The 19913-nt window shown below is 44.0% G+C and overlaps 1 protein-coding gene across 1 annotated transcript in view; it reads left to right on the top strand.

Moving 5' to 3' along the window:
• Positions 1 to 19913, top strand: part of FBN1 (fibrillin 1) — a 207410-nt gene that overhangs the window by 77672 nt on the left and 109825 nt on the right. Inside the window, exons 6-10 of the mRNA XM_044438822.1 lie at positions 4907 to 5104; positions 8151 to 8276; positions 13133 to 13258; positions 15796 to 15954; positions 16618 to 16758. Coding sequence (XP_044294757.1) covers positions 4907 to 5104; positions 8151 to 8276; positions 13133 to 13258; positions 15796 to 15954; positions 16618 to 16758 — 750 coding nt within the window. The remainder of the gene's footprint in view (positions 1 to 4906; positions 5105 to 8150; positions 8277 to 13132; positions 13259 to 15795; positions 15955 to 16617; positions 16759 to 19913) is intronic.

Raw genomic sequence — 19913 nt, 5'->3', positions numbered from 1 at the left:
CCTCCAGTAAGAAGACAAGAAGGCATCCTATAAGTTAATAAACATGTTGCAAACTTAACATTTGTTAGCTGTAGGTCATCTTGACTTGGGGCACAAAGCAGGCACAAGAAAAGTGCTGGACATTTTGTCATTAACCCATGGCAAGTTGGCCGTGTGCCTACAGTGGGGTGATGCAGGGGATTCTCTTCTTGGTATGGCCCCTCAGATGTGTGGACAATTTGTGTATGATGGTTTGAAGCATTGCCTAATATGCTTATAGAATTGTGATGCAGGAATAGATATAACAAACAATGTGATGGTGGAAAAGTATTAGTGCTGTAGGAATTCTAATCAGTTTTCTCAAATGAAAGAGGTAGGAATTAGGAGCTTTATTTAATGCACTGAAAGTTACTCTCAGGAAGCACAGTTCTAAAAATATCATGTCTATGGACTGTTGTGTAGCTGGATATAATTAATTCTTTGCAGGAAGCATGTAGTACTGAGATCAGAAGGGTTAGATTTATGCCATATTCATCTGCCATTTAAGAGAGAAGACTCCAGCAAACACATGCATATCCATTGCTTCTTGTTAACTGACATATACCTGCCAGTTTTTTTAACACCTGGCTGCCCATCGTGATGTCTTATGCTAGCAAACTCAAAGTTATGTCTTAGCACCCTATTACAGAAAAGAAGATTATGGTACTGAGTATACTATAATGACATGTTAGGTCAAGCTCTAGCAGCTAATTGTAGATACTGCAAAACCTTCTACACTCATGTTAAAAGCAAAACCTTTTGCAATTTTTTAGATTCTTTGGATATAAAAAGTTCAGTTTCCTTAATTTGCATTAGTGTTTTAAGTTTTGCATCTTGGAAGCAGGGAAGTGTCTACTTTGGATGCTAGAGGTTCGCTACAAGTCTGTACTATTAATGGCTTTTTGTTATGTAGATGTTTTGGCTGTCATTGGGAAGTTCAGGAATGTTGAACAGCTATGAAGAATGTACCATACATCCAAGAAGTATTATGGGTTTTTTCCCAGCCAATGGTTTGGTATCTTAGTGTAACAATACAGTACTGTGAATGTATTAGGCTACATTAATTGTTTTAGGGTGCAGTAAGCTTTTGTCCAATGTCACCTCTAAGTTTACTTCTCCCTCCCTTGTAGGATTCAGTTTAATGCCATCCAGATTGATTTCTTCGTGCTGTGGCCAAACACATTCTTCCCAGTCCTTGAGAGGTACAACCCCTTGGTTGCCAGCAGTCCATCTTCCAGGAAGTGTAGCCTAGTCCTAGCATCCAAATCTCTTGCGCCAGCACAACGTTTATAGCCAGACATTTTCACAGAGTATTTTTCTTTCCCTTTTTATTTCTCTTCCAAGTACTGGAAGGATGGATGAGAAAACTATCTGGGCCCAAAGTTCTTGAGTTTCCTCCCCCAAAATCCAAAGTTTGACATGATTTCTTCAGTGCTCCAGAAGAACTGAGATCTTGTTCAAGTAGTTGTGATACGGTTTTTTTTTTGTTTTTGTTTAATGGTGGAAGGTGGTATTTAATATCATTTAAATATTAATTATTTAAGATTAAAGCTCTGAAGAGTTTGGTCCAATCGACATCTGCTATTGACAGAACAGGATCACATTACCTTTTATCACCCCATGATCACATGGAAGCTGCTGTCACATAAAAGAAAATATGAATCAGAAAAATAATACATCAGAACTGAACTAAAGCTTCAGTGGATTTGTTTTGGTGTCACGCTAATCTGTGGAATAAACTCAGCCTCTCCCTTGGTTCACATGCTCTCTTTTCCTCTGGTGAGGCACCAGGAGGAGATCAGAAGTCTACAGTTGCACTTTGGATTAAGCACCGCTGTGGTTAGTCTTAGCCAGCTTCAGAAACTTCTACTTGACACTGATTTCTTTCAAAAGTTAGTTAAGACTGGCCACGGTTTGTCAGGTTTGGAGGACACAGGAAACTGTGGTCAATAAAAACTGAAAGCAGAAAGCCTGCAGTCTTTTTCACAGCGATGCTAGAGGAACATAAATCATGATGTATCATGTTTATGGTTTGAGAAAATTGATGCAAACTGGCCAGCCTCATACTCTGGTAAATATTTTGCAGGGTGATTTCCCCAGTTTATTTAAGGCACTTTGGAATCCGTGCACGATCTCACGAACACACTTTTTCTCCACTTGTCTACATGGCCATGTTTCCATCATGTGGCCTGCAAGATTGGTAGAGGTGGGCGGGGGTGGGGGGAGAATTCCAAAGCCTCCCTCCTTTCTTCCCTCTGTCTTCTTTTTCTTGTACTGCTGGGAAGCAGCTATTAATAAGTTTAATCAAAGGGAGCCTGAACTGGAACAGAGGTTAGAGAAAGAGAAAATAGCGCAGTTAAGGGTTGTAATGTTAATTTGGGCCAACTGGAAGTTAAATGAGTAGAAACAAATTTCTAAGTCATCATAGGTTTATTGTAACCCCAGCACCTCAGTATAGTTTAAATCCTGTCATTTTCAAAAACATCCAGAAATTTAAACACTAGTTGACACAAATTTAAACAGTAGTTGGAGGAGGCAGAGGCCAATGGTGGACTAACCCAGCAAGCAGCCCCTTCCAAGAGGCCACTTGAATGGGGTGTGTCCTGAGAACTGGACCTGAAAGGGAGTGGCCAGGTGACTCACAGCACCTGTACAGGTGGCAGGATTCCTTCTGGCTCCTGACTCCCAGCTGAGGCAATCAGAGGATGCTTCCCCAGCTGGTCCAGAGACTCCGGGATGCAAGTGGCCAAGCTGTGGTGGAAGAGAAGACAAAGGCCCCTGACTTGTATGAAAATGCTCCAAACATTTAAAGAGAAAATATGCATTCCTTGCAATTGAATGCAGGTTCTTTTGCATGGAATTATGAACGAAGGTGAAGGGCCCTGGTGTGTGTCCGTGTGTGTGTGTGTGCAGCAGACAGAGTTGGCAATGCCATTGTTTTGTTGTTGCCGTGGGAGAATGAAACAAAATACAAGTGAATATTTTATTAATGTCCCAGTTTAATTTTGTCTCTTGGATAAATAGTTTGGCCTACCATAAACAAATCATAGCAGATGTGTTCCACATGCTCTCCTGTTTAGCTGAAGACAAACCTTGCCCTCAGTTAAGTGGGTATACTTTGTCTCTGGGTATCACTGCAAATAGCCTTTAATGAACTTGGTTGTAAGCAATAGCCTTTGAGGCACATTTAAATAATGTGGGGAAAAATAAGCATATTCTCTTGCGAAGGTGCATGTTTGGGGCTGCTAAGGAAAGAGTAATCATAGACAAAATATGCTATGCAGAGGCCGTGACAAACCTGGAGGCCTGCTATGATGCATATGAGAATATATGGAAACAGAGAGGCGTTCCGTCTTCCCCGCTATGCCAGAGTCCTTGGCAATTTCCCACAGGCCAGAGTGGGTGTTGTCTCCTTGTCACATGAAATGTGAGGTTGGCCCATGTGTTCAGTTTTGGAAGGACTATGCAGCACAACAAGCCAGCTGGTACTGGATGAACCTGTCCAGGGGTGTAATGCAGGTGAGGAAAGGTATGGCTGTCAGAGGTCTTGGCTCATCGAGCCCCTTCTCAGTACCAAAACAGACATTACTTTAACTCTGTGATTGGGTGTTGACAACACAAAAAGCCACGATGGGTTTCTACCATTGTAGGTCTACCATTGTGTTGTCTGGACCCAGTCATGGTATTTCTCCATGATAAATTTGGTCTTTAGAAACCATGATAAGAAATGACAGTTTGTTTTAAGGTTTCTGTGTACCACCATGGCTTGTTGCATTGTCTGAACCCAAGATTGCAGTTTCCACCAAACTGGTATGAAACTCCCACAAAGTCTTGCCATCCAGCATCAATATATGGACCAATGAGGAAGTGGCAGGCAGCATAGGTAGGGAGCAATACAGGTTGGGATTGCATTTCAGACAGAGAGACTGATGGGATACATGCCAGAATTAGGACTGAGCAGGGAGGACGGCAACCATGATAACATAGGAACCATTTGATTGTCTGTTGGGCAGATCATAGTAAACAACTGACAAACCATGGTTACCATAAAGGGTTGCTTGGTATTACCTAGCAGCTGTGCTTTAATTTCTACTCTAGAGTAGGCATCAGGTACCCAGTCTGGGTTAGAACCCTAACATGGGGAGCAGGGGAATTGTTAGGATCCGAACAGGACCCTCTGAGCCTACTGTTGAGTAAAACTGGCAGGGAAATTTTAAGAGCTTAAAGTATTAGTTCTTAGGAAGGAAAGGATAGCATTAGTCCTCCTGAGGAAACAAGGAACTTTCCTGTCTACAGTTTAAAGGCTAATGCTATGACCATTTCAGAGTCAGACGAATATACATTTCTCCTCAATGCGCAAGAAATAGGGTTTTGTGGCGTCCCCTCTAAATTGTAATGTTACAAGTTAAAACACAGGAAACTCAAGAGAGCTGTTTGAGGAGAAAATGGTTGTGTGAAGTGGCTCTGACTTGTTTATTTAAAATATTTATAGGTGGCTTTGCAGGGCATTGCAAAACCTTGGCATATTTCTGGGAGGAACCACCCGTCTCCCATCCAGGCCATGTATTCTGTCTGTTAGTCCAGAGCTAGACTGAACAATCCTCTTTATACAGGATTTGGGTATAGGATTTTCTTTGTTGCTTTGGAAGTTTAGAATAAGAATTCGTGACCATAAGTAGCATAAGTCTTTTGCACTGGAGCTTCTTAGGAAGTCCCCTTCCTTTCATTTAGGGGATGTGATTCAGTGATTCATGCATCTCCATTTTTCACTGCATGGAGTTGGGTAGAGGGTAGCATGATCTTTCAAATTCTTTGCTCTGGGTTAAGCACATGCCTGTGTAATTCACCTCTAATTTAATAATGATGAGCTTTCCTTGCTGTGATCCAGATTATAGGACTGGCCCATGCTTCACGTTGGTAACCAACCAGATGTGCCAGGGACAGCTCAGCGGGATAGTCTGCACAAAAACCCTCTGCTGTGCGACGGTTGGCAGAGCGTGGGGCCACCCCTGTGAAATGTGTCCGGCTCAACCTCATCCCTGTCGCCGAGGCTTCATTCCAAACATACGAACGGGAGCTTGTCAAGGTACGGTGCAACGGAACGGCTGAAACAGAACTGCAGGCATGCTGTATCTGCTGTCCAAAGGAGTTGTCTTTGTACAGAGGAGGGTGCGGGAAGGAAGATGAGCTCTATGACTTCACCGTCTAATGATTGCCTGATGCTCTTGCAATGGTATTTGTAAGACTTCGTGAAAGCAGCAGGAATTTCATGGCCAAGAAGATCCTTTGGTATACTGAAAAGCTATTACCTTTACTTTGGTGTACACTCATTACTAACTTTTGTAGTTAGTAATGAGTGTGCAGCAGAACAAAACACTTCTTGGTAATTCTTCAGACATTCTGCTTGAGTTCACACATAATGACAAGCCATTGTTCAAAAAAACTCCTGGTTGTCCATGCTGATCCATGCTGCTCTGTTTGGCTCCTGTGCGAATGGCTGAACAGCCCAGGAAAACGCCATCCCTGCTTTGCATAGTATGACCAGCCTTCCTTTCCCTTAATGAGACAGAGTTAGAACCTGGGGTTTTATCTTGGGTTCCAACTCTGGCCTGTTGGGAGAGAGTTCAGGTATCAGCTGAAGAACCCAGGGATGGAATGTCTCTGGTTGACTTAGCCACATGGTGCTCGCAGCCACATGGTGCTTGCAGAAGAGCCAGATGGGAGTGACTGAGCAGTATAAACTCGTGACAGATGGGGCCAACAACACCTTGAGTTGCTGTTATGTGTGGACTGGGCCTCTGTGTTTTATTTTAACATTTGAGGTCCCTGCCTTCTTGATATTTCTTTTAAAAGGACTCCCTCAGATCTCGAGAGAACCGTGGGTGGTTGCTCTCTTCAAAACTGCTCGCTGCATATTTTATGCAATGTAGGGATTTAAATACATCTACATTTGGTTTTGAATCTCAGTATCCACCAAGAGGTTGCTTACTTTATTCGTGAGCATGCCCTGCCCTTACGCTGCTTTTGGCTTTATTCTAACATATCCAGCTGTATACATTCTTTTATTGTCTGGATGTCTGACAGGAAACAGGAGAAAGTTAACAGGGGCAGCAGCTACACACTGAATTGGTGTGGATTTTATATTCCCAGGACTGCATTGCTAGGAGAATTTGTTTTAGGCCCTTTTCTAAAATTTTGTCTAATGAGCTACAGTATTTTGTGGGTCTACAGAAGATAAAGGCTATAAATTGAATACTGTTGTGGTTAATCTAAACGTTCCCATGGTGAACTCAAGCCATTCCATTGTTTTAGAAATTTTGGATATAGTTTAGCAAAATCAAGCCCCTTCATATGTATTTAAACAGCGTTGGGCTCTCTATAAACTGCAGAAACTACTTGCATATAATTTGTGTGGCCACGTTCTGTCTTTTCGGTGTAGTAAATCAGCACAGAGTGCTGACGAGCCTTGGTGGAGTCCAGTATTTTAAGCCCATTTCCCATGGCTATTTTCAGTGCGTATCAGCAAAGTGGGCCACGTCTGTAGTTCGTAGATCAGATTGTCCTGGACGATCCATCCTCGTTGTGTTCCCGTGTCTGCAAAGTGTGATAGCTGCCACATTTAATTGTGTCTTCATTTTTTTCATGAGAATTGATATCCACCGAGGTGGAAACTGTTCAGCTGAACAGGATAAAACCGAATCCAAGTGAGCTAAGTGGGGTGTGTGCTGGTTTGAAACAGGTTCTTTCGCACAGCCTCCTCCACACTGACTTCTGCCAGAGGGAGTCAGATGGTGACACGCATAGGTGCAGATAGCTAGGGATTATGGGAGTTGTAGGCCAACACATCTTGGGGGTGCCTGGTTGGGGAAGTCTGCTGTAGAGTAAAGAAAGAGGACATAAAACATTCAAGCCAAGACTGGCAATGAGTAAAGAACCCACCTCCTGTTTATATCAAAGGAGCACGAGCAGAGCTCACACGAAAGGCCCAGCCAATGAAACCTTCAGTTCCCCACAAAACCCAGCCTGACGTCTGCAGGAAGCACACGACCCACACCCCATGTTGTTCCCCTTCGTCCCCCACCCTGGCATCCGGTGGCCCATGGACAGGCTTCTTCTGAACCTGCAATATAATATTTAGTTACATTTTTGTCCTCTACAGATTTACCTGATCGAGGCTACTAGCCATCATCAATAGTTTCTAGCAGTGAATTCCCATCTGGCCAACTGCCCATCTGTTTCCTTAAGTGACCCGGAGCGCTAGTGTTGTGGAAGAGGGATGTACAATTTTGCAAACCTCTCTCATTCTCTGCCCCATTGTCTTTTCTTCTAAATTGAAAAGACTTGAGTTTAGAAGAAAGGAATACTTTTCTAAATTAAACCAAGTATCTTTTCTACACTAAATGTCCTTCATCCTTGCTTAATTAAAATCAGTGCAACAATCCCTTGCTCATTGTAGTGATTTTTTTCTGCACCCTTCTCATGTCTCCTCTGATACAGTTTTTGTATAATCAGATAGATAGCAAACCTCCTCTCCTAGCTTGCCATCTTCCACTTATATACACAGCCAATTTGCACTTTACAACATTGTCCTATTTTAGTGCTCAGAATGTACACATGAGACTCTGAGTTGTGCAATATCAACGGGATAATGACAAATGAGGAGTAAATTAGGGTTGGGTTCCCTGTTGAGAAACTGGTCCTGTACCGTTCACAACCAAGATGATTCCACTTGTGCATTTTGGCATTTAAACTCAGGTGCCTTTATATCAGGGGACAAAAGGTAAAGCAAATTGACTCTACAGGTAAAGTTGTGATCTGACAAACCTAGAGGAATGACCATTTGCATAGGCAGCTGCACGGCCGGGGGGGGGGGGTCTAGGTTGCCCAGCTTTATGCTTTGCACCCTTTCTTTATACTTTGATACTACAGATCTATTTGCAATTATGTCCAGAGTTTGTTAGTGTGTATCCTTTAACAGAAAATGTTTCTGCACTAAATTATTATATTTTATAACATAATTATCAAACAGATGAAGATCACTGCCAGGCAAGAAGTCCTCTACAAAGTGGGAGCAGTGTGGATGATTTGCTAACTGCTCTTCGTGTTTGGTTTGTTTCTTCTTTGCATGACAGATGTGGATGAGTGCCAAGCTATCCCTGGGATCTGTCAAGGGGGAAATTGCATTAATACTGTTGGCTCCTTTGAGTGCAAATGCCCAGCTGGACATAAGTTTAATGAAGTGACACAAAAATGTGATGGTAAGTCCTTTTAGAACCTTCCTATGGAAGAAAAGAAAACTTCGCGATTGATGTAAACTGTAATTTTTCAAAGTTGCACAATTTTTCCCATGCATTTTTCACACAAAAATGCAAATATTGATGTATTAGCTGTAGCAAGTGCATTTACGTGTTCTTCCTCTTTGTGCCTAAGAGTTGCTGCATTCCTATGACTCTTACATACTGGTGTTTCATCTTTATCCAGGTTTGTTTCCATGCACATTTAGACTTTTAATACTGAACTAGTTCACCAGAATGAGTTTAAACAGTAACAGAAGTTGCAGTGGTCACAATAGCAGGACGCTTTAAACTCGGACTGCTTGTTTATCACACCCCAGTTTGCACAAATCATGTGCTTGTGAATGCAGTCTGTTTTTTCCAACTTTGCTTCTGCTGCTCATGGGGAAGGAGAACAAGCCCGGTGTTTACACCAAGCCTAGTTTGATAGCAATGCCAAGGAGCATTTATTCATTTAGGACACTCGTTCACCACCCCTTTGCCCTGAAGGCTCTCTGGGAGGTTCACCAAAGCAATGGCACACGGATTAAATCAGCAAATGTAAAACTAATAATCCAAGATAATAAAAACAATAGCTAGCATGAGAACAGTGGGACAATGCACATAACAAATAAATAGAAGCAACCAGTGAGAAAAACATAATAAGATCATATTTATGCTGAAAACAGATATGAAGTAAAAATGTTCTCACCTGGTGGCAGAACTGGAACGGTGAGGGTGCCAGCCACGCCTTCTTAGGAAAGGCATTCCAGGGGCGAGGCACAATAACAGAAAAAGCCCCTTTCTGATCATTTACCCCTTTACTTCATTTAGTGGGGGGCAGCTCGCATGAAAGGGTATCCTTTATGGATTATCATTTATTGTGCCCGAATAAGCCAGGATCTGTAAGGCAGCTTTAAACTGGGGTTTGTGGCTGGCTTATGAATCTTGGCTTATTTGGGTTCAGTAAACCATATATCTGGTTTGAACAAAATGCCTGGTTTGCTTATTTGTGTGTGTGAAGAGCAAGGCAGGAGCAAATGGGATACATCACCACTCAGCACTGTGGTCTGATCATTCAGAATTTCTAGCTTACAATCATTTGGGTGCACAGGCCCATCTTGTTGCAGCACTGGTTGAAAGGTTGGGAAAGGGGGAGTTAGGGCAAAACATTCTTTGCATCACTACAGCTCTTCAATCCATATAAGCACCTTTCTATTTTGTCCATTATTCATACATAAAATTAAGCTCCCATAGGTGGAGCCTTCTCTCCCCCCTGCTCCAGAGGTTTTATATGAATATTCATAGACAGCATCTCCCTGATTTCTAGTCCACCCCATTCTGTCCTTTCTTGGAAATGTTTAGCAGATGCCCACAGATCTTTCCTTACTCTTCCATCTCAGTATCTGTCCCTCTATCAGACAGGGATTCTTCTAGCAATGGATTCAACATTAAAGCTAATCCAGCACCATGCCGGTGTTTCCGTAGATTTGTTTAAGAAAATGAATGTTCACCTTGGGTAAACCATTCATTAGAGAGAATCGGAACTATATATTAGTAAAGTATAATCCCTCTTAAGCTTGCAATATTGCACAGTTTGTTCTGAAGGTAAGACTGGTGTAACCCTGCAGCCAGGGTGCCCCGTAATAGAGGAAATCAAACAGTTAGCTAAAATAATAATCTTCATGCAACGGCTAATGTGGCATTTTTATTTTGTCTTCCGTAAGCCCATTTGCAAAGAATTTGCTCCAGACAATTGCAGCTTTCATGCTGCCTGCCAAAGCAGTTGGCAAACGGGCATCCAATGGAAGAGCATTTTTTCTAGGGGACATTCAGTGACCGCTCACTTCAGATACTTGTTCAATTGGATTATATGGAATTAATGTTACTTCTTCTGATTTACTTAAATCCACATCCTCTTCTCTACTGGGTTTGTGGAAGGGGCTGAGCTTGGATCGCCCTTAGGGCATCCGTGCTTGCAAAACCCAAATCCCATACATTCCAAACTGAGCAAAGAGCTCTGCAGCTGTTTTTAAGTTCTCATAGGCTAAATAACATAAGGATCATCCAGCCATCTTCAAGAGCACATGCTGTACCAGAGCTTCAACTGCAATGAAGGGATGTGGGGTCTGAAAGCTCTTACCAGGAAGTTGGCATTTTGTGAAAACAATGCAGAGATATTCAGTAAAGCAATTTCTCTTTTTCTTGGCTAATAGGCCAAGTGCGCCATTCATAATTTATTTAGTGGATAGCAATGGCGTTTGAGAAGACGTTGGGCTTACCTTAACAGCTTTTGTAACGCGTGGGGATGATATAGAGACCTAAACAGTGAGTGGCTTGTAGCCCAAGACAGTGCATTCTGCAGCAGAAATGCCCTCTTTTGTGCCTCTGCAGAAAGCCTTGTGAAGCTTAGCATATCAACATGCCTATATAGCATGGGGCAGGTTGCTTTGTGAGCTATTGTGGTGGAAGGAGAGCTGAGAGGGAAGCGCCTTCAGCAGGCCAGATGATGCCAGATGATTGGGTTCCAGGCTTTCTACTTTCAGAGCAGCCCTTCCCCATCAGCTGCATTATGTGTGATGCTGAGTGATGGTATATGCTCACCATGTTTTGTGGGTTCAGCTGATAAACAGACAAACTATTTCCCCTGATTTGTGTTTCTCCCTCTCCTGCCATTTTGCCAAAGTAATTTTGTTTGCTTCTGCTGGACTGCTGGGTGGGCAGCAGCACCAACAAACCCAGGATAAGCGTTTGTCCTCTTTTGGTCATGTGTTCGTTTCTTTTTGGTGAGCCACAAGTGGCCGCCGTAGGGACTGTGCATGATGAAGTCTTCAAACCGTACCTCCTGAGCCCCTCCAGTTTTAGCTAGAATATAGTCCTCTTCTGCCATTATAAAACAAAGTTGCTTAAGGGGGTCACAAAAGGAAAGGGAGGTGGCCACTATCTGCCCTGACCTCTCAGTAACTTGCGTGTGGAGCAGAAGACACAGCCTGGTGCCATGTTGCATAAGGCATTTCTTTTCTTCCTCCTGTTGGTTGTGTCTGCTAAAGAGTGTGACACGTTGGTGCTGGTCTTCATTAGGAGTTTGCATTGCTGGTTGCCAATGTCACATTTCTTGGCTGGCAGCCCCAGGGGACCTGCAAACCATAATTCATGGATTCCTGGTCTTCATCGTCTGTTGTAATGATGACAATGAAGAGTCTCAGTACGTTATTGGGAGTCTGGAAGAGGTCAGGTTGGACCTTTTCCAAGAACCATTTGGGGCTTTCTTCCTGAGTGCAGTGCTTAGGTGACGCTGGGCTCCCGGGTACGGACCAGACTCTGTACCTCCCAAAGCCTCAGCAGCAGCTATGATCGGAGCTGAATAGTAGCAACTGGAATGTTTGATATAACTTCAGTCCTGATCGCAAAGGGACTAAGCACAAGCATTTTCTGACTCAAGCTCTGCATTGTTTATCTTCAGGTTGGTATTGCTTCTGTTTACAGAGGGCCTGGCCTTATTGAAAGCAAAATCTCCAGACTTTATTTTATGGCTAAGCCTAATGCAAACAGCATTTCACTGTTTATATCGGCGTTGACATTAATATAAACAGCATTGTCATAATTTTAAGCACTCTAATTTCATTGATGTAATGGCAAATAGGGACAGATGGTTTTCCAGCCATTGGTGACATGAGGCAAAAAGTAAGGCCATTAAAATTTTTATATGCTTTTATTATGGGGAAGCAGAGACCTACTTTGTATTCCTAGAAAAATAAAGTTATGCCTCAGCATGTATTTGAAAAGATCACCTTCTAATCTGAAAACCCTGAGATGAATCCAACAATAGTTCTAGTAGGCCCATTGAAATCAATAGAAATGTTAGTTGTGACTAATTTAGATCCCAGTGATTTCAGTAGCTAGCCTGTAAGAATGGTTAAGGCTGGATCCAATCCTACCTTTATTTTCTGGTGTGTGGGGTCTCCCCTTAGCAAGTTTCCTTACCTGTGAGGAAAACATTCTCCAAACCTGACCTATTTTCACCCATTTTAATTTCATATGTTTTGGGGTGGATTCTTCACACAAATGAACCAATTAAGCCTTGCTCATACTACGGCTGGAAACATTTAAAGCAACCAGATTGTTTGGGTGGAGACTGCAATATGAATATGGAAGGTTCTTGCTTGACCAGGCAACAGTCCAATAGTTTTAGAAAGTCCTCAAGAAGGATATGTCCAAGAAGGGCAATGCATACTTCTTGCCTTATCATATTCTTTTTTTGGAGTGCAATCTTATATCCACAGGTGGGAATAAACTGACTTTAACTCAGTGGTGCTTATTTCTGGGTAACTGAATATGTATCAGATTGCGTTGATAGTTCTTTTTTTCTAAACAAAAATGCTACAGATGCTTTAGCTTTCAGATTCCTTTCAGCATCAAGATGCTGAAATCTCTTGATCACTTTGGTTGCCATTTTCTGCACCTGAACAAGCTCTGCAGTGTCCCTCTTGAGATCAGTGGCTAGAATTTTATTACAGATTTCAAATATGGGGGTGCTGTAGATTTGCAAAAAAAAAAAGTACAAAAATGTGGACACACTGTTCTGTCGTCATGTATTTACCACTACCCCATCCATGGCCTCTTTTCTTTTTGGCATCATTGTTTGACCAGGAAAAACCCATGTGGTTGGATCTGTCTATACGTCATGTTGCATCAGAAATTTCTGTTTGAAGAAATATTTGCTGCAATAAGAGTCTGGCCTTTGATAACAACTGTATGAAGCAAATTAAAGTAAGGGTTGGAGATACTTTGATACCGGCCAGTTAACAAAATCAAACCGTTCTCTCTTGTTTAAACTGTAGATATTGATGAGTGCAGTGCCATCCCTGGAATCTGTGAAGGAGGAGAATGTTCCAACACCGTCAGCAGTTACTTTTGCAAATGCCCTTCTGGATTTTACACATCGCCAGATGGCTCCAGATGCATAGGTGAGTCAGGAATTACAAATATTAACATGGAAGGTGTGTATGGAAGATGATCCATACAAAAGGATACTTGGAATGACTCTCTTTGAATTCACGTGACTCAGACATGAATGGCAATGTCGATGCTCACATTAGATCACGGACTTATGGCTAGAAACTTCTGTTAATGAACATGTAGGCTCTTTGGATGCAGAATTTTGAGGATGCATTGTTTTCTCTGTAGCTCGGTGGTCTCTTGATGTTAGCTTTCTCATAGAGGCTGTTCCTTCTCTCCCCGTCTATAAAGACAATGAGATTTGGACCAGGCTTTGGGCCCCCATATTTCTTTCTTGTATCCCCTTAAAACCACCATTGCACACAGGAGTGAATACGTGAATTGGTAGCTTCTGTGAGATCTCCCTTGAACCTGGGTTTTGAATGTGCTTCAAAGGAATATAAGCCTAAGACCCAGTCCAATTCCCACTGCAACCAGGTATGAAATGGGAGAGTTTTGTCTTAAACAGCCCCCCAAAACTACCAACTCCCACTATCCCTAGCTAGTATAAGAGAGGATAGGAGTTGTAGGCAGCACTGGAACCCATGATGAGGAAAACTGCTTCATAACTTCCATGTATGTGAGCTATTTGTGATCCAAAATATGCATACAATATTTTAATATCATCCTACAGCAGGTAGAAAAGTATCACATACAAGAATTTGTGTTGAGCCTGTTTGTTCCTGAAAGATGGCACAATGAGTTTCAAAAGCATTTTGCATCTATAAACAAATGGCAACAGCATATAAAATCCTCTTATAATTCTGCAGTCTGCAGGAATAAGGGTACATACCCATGTGCTATGTTTTGGCTGCCACACGCTAGGGTATTCTAACAGATGTGATACGAAAAATAAGACAGAAGAGTTCTCAGGATAGAAGGAGGCAGGAAGTAATAACCACTCCCTTTTGCAAAAATGAGAGGATTGTAACAATCCTTCTCTTGTGACTTAATGTCTTTCTTTTGTTAAGTCTGGACAGTTTCTCTGTGTGTGTCTGTTTGAAATGTAATACGTGCACAGTCCCAAAGCAAACCCAGCATATCAGTCCATGTCAAAAGGGTTCATGTGAGGGGAACATGCAGAGCGAAACTGACATGGAGTTAGGACCAGTCTTGTAAAATTTACTTTTTCCTTAGAAATCTGGAATGAATTTACTTTGGGAGGTGATTCATTTTGGATTTGAACACACACACACACACACACACACACACACACATCAAGGGCTGTTTTTAATATCTTTGTAGTTTAGAAATCAAAGAGGATATGTTATAACTTACTAATGATCCAGTTTAATGGGGAAATGCAAACCCTTCCCTGACCCATAGACCCACCCCATTTTTATGGGTGCCTCTTGGGCTGTATCTTGACAGCTGCACACCCCTTTCCTCTTTGAGTTTTGGAAGCTAGCAAGCAGCACACATTTTTCCAGTATTAATTGAATGTGCTTCCTTTAAACTTAACTTTGAACCAGTGCAGTGTGTCTCCCTGATCCTGTCTGTCTTTCTCTTCCGTATCTAATCAAAGCCAACCAACAATCCAAAAGGTCGCTTCGAGCATGCAGTGAACCAGAGCGTGATCTCAGATTCCTTTCCAATGCTGCAGAGAATTTGGGTGCATCGCTCAGATTACCTGCAACTGTGCACAGTCCGGAAGCATCCTCTTTGACACTGGCGCCATAGCTCAATGACGGAGCACGCTCACTGCCTACCGAAGGTCCCCGCATCAGTTCCTTAGAAACTCCAGGCAGGGTTCTGTCTGAAACCCCACAGAGTGGGCAATGGCTAGTCAGAGTACACTTCACTGAACTAGATGAATGATCTGACATAATAGGAAGCAGCTTCACGTGGTCATTGCAATAGATCCTGAGATGCTCTTCTCTCCAAGCATTAATTTTGGGTGGCAAAATGGCCTGGTTAAGTTTCGGCTCTTTGGGCCTAACATTTCTATTTTAATTGCGTCCTCTGTGTGGGAGGATGCCTTACAGATTCCAAGCTTGGTTTCACTTTTCTGTATATAATGAGACAAGCATTTTAATTCAATAGTTGGGTGTTAAGTGATGACAAGAAGTTGTGAAAACAGTATTCCAGGCCCTAAGCCATTCTTAGATCTCAGCATTATTTTCAAGAAGAAACGTGCTACATGCAAAACAACGACTAATTATCTACAGATAGTTTGGATCTCTCATCTGCACATTTGCAATAGCAAAATAACGCTAGCCAGACCTATTGAACTGGGCAAAACATCTAGCGTAGAACTAGCTATGGCTAAGGTTGAGAGGATGGAATTGGTCAGGGAAGAACGACTGTGTGCAGAAGTGACAGTCTAGCTAAACTTATACACTCCACCTGCACTGTGTCATTGCGTGAAATACTGAATGTTCGGAAACTACTTTCTTTAACTGGTTCATGGTCAGTTGAAAGACATGTGTGAGCACAAAGGTATCCTTTGTCAATTAAAAGGCTCTTCTCCTGAGGTGAATGATGTGTCCGCTCTCTCCCGTGACAGATGTACGTCCTGGATACTGCTTTTCCTCGCTCACCAACGGCCGCTGCAGCAACCAGCTCCAGCAGGTGTTAACCAAAATACAGTGCTGTTGTGACTCGGGACGATGTTGGTCTCCTGGAGCAACAAGTGCCCCAGAAATGTGTCCCATCCGTTCTACTGGTATGGAACCGCTCAGATGCACGGGGGAGTTACAGTTACAGATACGCACGTCACTCTTTTAGGTTCTGCACAGGACATGCTGCCCAGCTCTCATGGGAAAACAGAACACTTTAACAATCACATAGATATTTCGAATGGAGATTTGCTCACAGGGTTGAGGAAATATTCGTGGCTGCCGGTTCTTCAATGGCAATGCATTTTCTCAGTAGCGCTGGCATTATTTTAAGTGCAAAGCAGCCAATGCACTTATTGATTGATTAGTTATTGATCCCTGTAATTATAATGCAGCAAATGCTCATTGGTGGGTTGCCTGATACAAACAAGTTATTTTTTAAAGACTTACTTTAGTGAGAAGCAGATAATCGAGAGATCGTTAAGTGGTGATGGGAAACAGAACTTAAAACTTAAGGCACAAACTTAACAGATGGTATTATTTAGACTACATAATAGAGCATATTTGCAACTCTGCTTGACAATAAATGGGGTATAAAGTCAACATAAATTAATGAGAAATCACTTTTCATTTGGTAATGTTGTTTGAACTGTGTTTGTCCTTTGAGGCTGTTATGAATTGCTATAAACCACTCAGAGAACTTCTGCTATTGGGTGCTGCAGAAATGAAATTAACGTTACCATTACTAATAATGAGAATATCCATTACAGAGGAGTTCCGCAAATTATGCATACTTGGCAGCCTGATGCCAGGCAGACCGGAAACACCGGGCATCCCCGTCTTCCCACCTGACATATTTCAACCAGTATTGCCACCAGAGCCCGTGCCATCCCACAGACCACCAATACCAGGTAAAACAAAAATAGAAAAAGTTGTTTTCTCCCTGAATAGTCCTGTAATTAACACCCACGTTCAAAAACAGTTTTGGTTGACTACTTGCTAGTGGTTTCCTTCCCTTTACAGCTGAAAGCAGGAAGGACAAATCCCAGGGCAGCAGAATTTCACAGTGGCACCTAAGGGTTTTGATATTTGCTTTCTCTTTGTACTTGCAATGGACTGGTTCTTAGAGCATTAATACTCTGTAAGTTTGGATCTGGTGTTTATTTATTTATTTAGGAGACTTCTATGCCACCCCATTCGCCGAAGCCTCGGGGCAGCTCACATCCATAAATAAACTTCCATAAAATAATATAAATTAACAGTATAAATTAAGTCGCCCTGGCCAAAGAATAAAATGAATAAATACTATTAACAATTAAAATGACATTTGAATAAAAAGGTCTTCGCCTGGCGTCGAAAACAAATAACGACATCGCCAGGCGGACCTCTCTGGGGAGCGCATTCCATAGATTGGGTGCCACCGCAGAGAAATCCCTCCTCTGAGTACTCACCCTCCTAATTTCCTTCACAGAGGGTTCCTGGAGAAGGGCCTCTCCCACAGATCTCAAGGGGTGGGCGGGCATATATGGACGTAAGCACTCCTTCAGGTAACCAGGACCCAAGCCGTTTAGGGCTTTATACGTCATCACCAACACTTTGAGTTGGGCCCGGACTTCAAAGGGAAGCCAGTGAAGCTGACGGAGGACTGGAGTCATGTGAACATAACGCCCAGTCCCCGTCAGCAGCCTGGCAGCTCTATTTTGAACCAGTTGAAGTATCCGGACCATCTTCAAGGGTAGCCCCACGTAGAGCGTGTTACAGAAGTCAAGTCGGGAAGTCACCAACGTGTGTGTCACTGTCGCCAGGCAGTCGTACTCCAGGTAGGGGCGCAGCTGATGGATCAGCCGAAGCTGAAAGAAAGCGCTCCTCACAACCGCTGTCACCTGAGCTTCAAGTGAAAGCTCTGGGTCGAGGAGCACTCCCAAGCTGCGAATCTTGTCCCTAAGAGGGAGTGCAACCCCATTCAGGACTAGGTTCAATTCACCCTCCCCGAAGCCTGATCTGCCAACCAACAGGACCTCCGTCTTGTCTGGATTGAGCTTCCGTTTATTGGCCCTCATCCATTCCCTTACCTCGGCCAGGCACCGGTTCAGTACAGCCACTGCCTCACCTGGATTGGTGGAAAACGACAGGTAGAGCTGGGTATCATCAGCGTACCGGTGATTCCGCAGCCCACACCTCCTGATGACCTCTCCCAGCAGTTTCATGTAGATGTTAAACAGCAAAGGGGACAAAATGGACCCCTGCGGTACTCCATGGCATAGCTGCCATGGTGCAGAGCCATAGTCCCCCAGCAACACCTTTGGCCATTGCCTCCGACCCCCAGTCCTGCTAGCCTATCCAGAAGGATACCATGGTCGATGGTATCGAAAGCCGCTGAGAGGTCCAGAAGAACCAACAGGGACGCACTCCCCCTGTCCTTCTCCCTGCACAGGTCATCGTACAGGGCGACCAAGGCAGATCCAGTACTGTACCTGGGTCTGAAGTCAGACTGAAATGGGTCCAGATAATCAGTTTCATCCAAGAGTGCTTGGAGTTGTCCCACCACCACCTGCTCCAACACCTTGCCCAGAAACGGGATGTTGGCCACTGGTCTATAATTAGTGGCCATCTCTGGATCCAGTGACGCTTTCTTCAGGACCGGTTGGACTACCGCCTCCTTTAAAGGGGCAGGTACCCGACCCTCCCTCAAAGAAGCATTAACCACTTCCAAGATCCAGATCCCAATCCTGTGCTTGGTGTTGTTTATTAACCAAGATGGGCAAGGGTCCAATAGGCAAGTGGTGGGATGTACTCGTCCAAGCACCTTGTCCACATCAGGCCGCAATAACTGAAATTCATCCATTAATTTTGGACCAGACGGCGACATTGGTATCTCCCCAGAAGCCTCTAAATCACTAGTAGAGTCTAGCTCGTGACGAATCTGAGCGATTTTCTCCCTGAAATGCTTGGCAAAGTCGTCACAGCGGGCCTTCGAGGGTGGAACCAGATCTTTCTTAGGGCCAGGGCAGACCAGGCCTTGTACCACTCAAAAAAGCTCTGCCGGATGGCATTTTGAGGAGGCAATGGAAACGGAAAAGAATGTCTTTTTCGCCGCCCTCACCACCACAGCATAGGCCCGATAATGGGCTCTTAAGTGTGTTCAGTCAGATTCATCCCGTGATCTCCTCCACCTACGCTCTAGCCGCCTCCCAGCCTGCTTCATCGCCCGCAATTCAGATGTATACCAAGGGGAAGAGCGGGCTCTGCCTGGTGGGAGAGGACGCTTAGGAGTGATCGTGTCAACAGCCCTAGTCATCTCCCCGTTCCACAGTTCGACCAGAGCCTCGACAGGAGCACCAGTCTTGTCAGCCGGAAACTCCCCCAGGGCCTTCAGGAATCCATCCGGATCCATCCAGCTCCATGGGCGGACCCACACAATCGGGTCCGCACCCTTACAGAGGGAGAGGCCGCTCTCGAGCACAAACCTCACGAGGACGTGATCTGACCATGACAGGGGTGTCAGGCATAAATTCTTCACCCTCAGACCACCCTCTTCTTGCCCCGTCGAGAAAACCAGGTCCAGAGTGTGTCAACGTTCATGGGTTGGGCCTGTGACATGTTGAGACAGCCCCATGGCCATCATGGAGGCCATGAAGTCCTGAGCCGCCCCAGTCAGACCAGTCTCGGCATGGAGATTGAAGTCCCCCAGGACCAACATCCTGGGGGTCCTCAACAACAGGTCTGAGATGATCTCCATCAGCTCAGGCAGGGAGACTGTTGGGCAGAAGGGTGCACAGTACACCAACAGAATCCCCAGTCTGTCTCGGTCGCCCAACACCAAGTAGAGGCACTCCAGCCCTGGTCTTGAAGGGACTGGAAGACCCATGAGGGAGATGGAGGCTCGGTAAACCAAAGGGACCCCCCCTCCCCTCCCCTCCAGGTGTGGACGGTGCTGAACCAGATACCCGGGTGGGCACATTTGAGAGAGGGCGACATCCCCCCCCTCCCGCCCAGGTCTCTGTTATGGAAGCCAGGTCGGCCCCCTCCTCCACAATCAAGTCATGGATGAGGGAAGATCTATTGT

The sequence above is a fragment of the Varanus komodoensis genome, unplaced genomic scaffold (assembly GCF_004798865.1).
Source record: "Varanus komodoensis strain SLA01 unplaced genomic scaffold, ASM479886v1 scaffold33, whole genome shotgun sequence".
NCBI lineage: Eukaryota > Metazoa > Chordata > Lepidosauria > Squamata > Varanidae > Varanus > Varanus komodoensis.
Note: the sequence above shows the minus strand (reverse complement) of the source record. Positions and strands in the feature narration are given on the sequence as shown.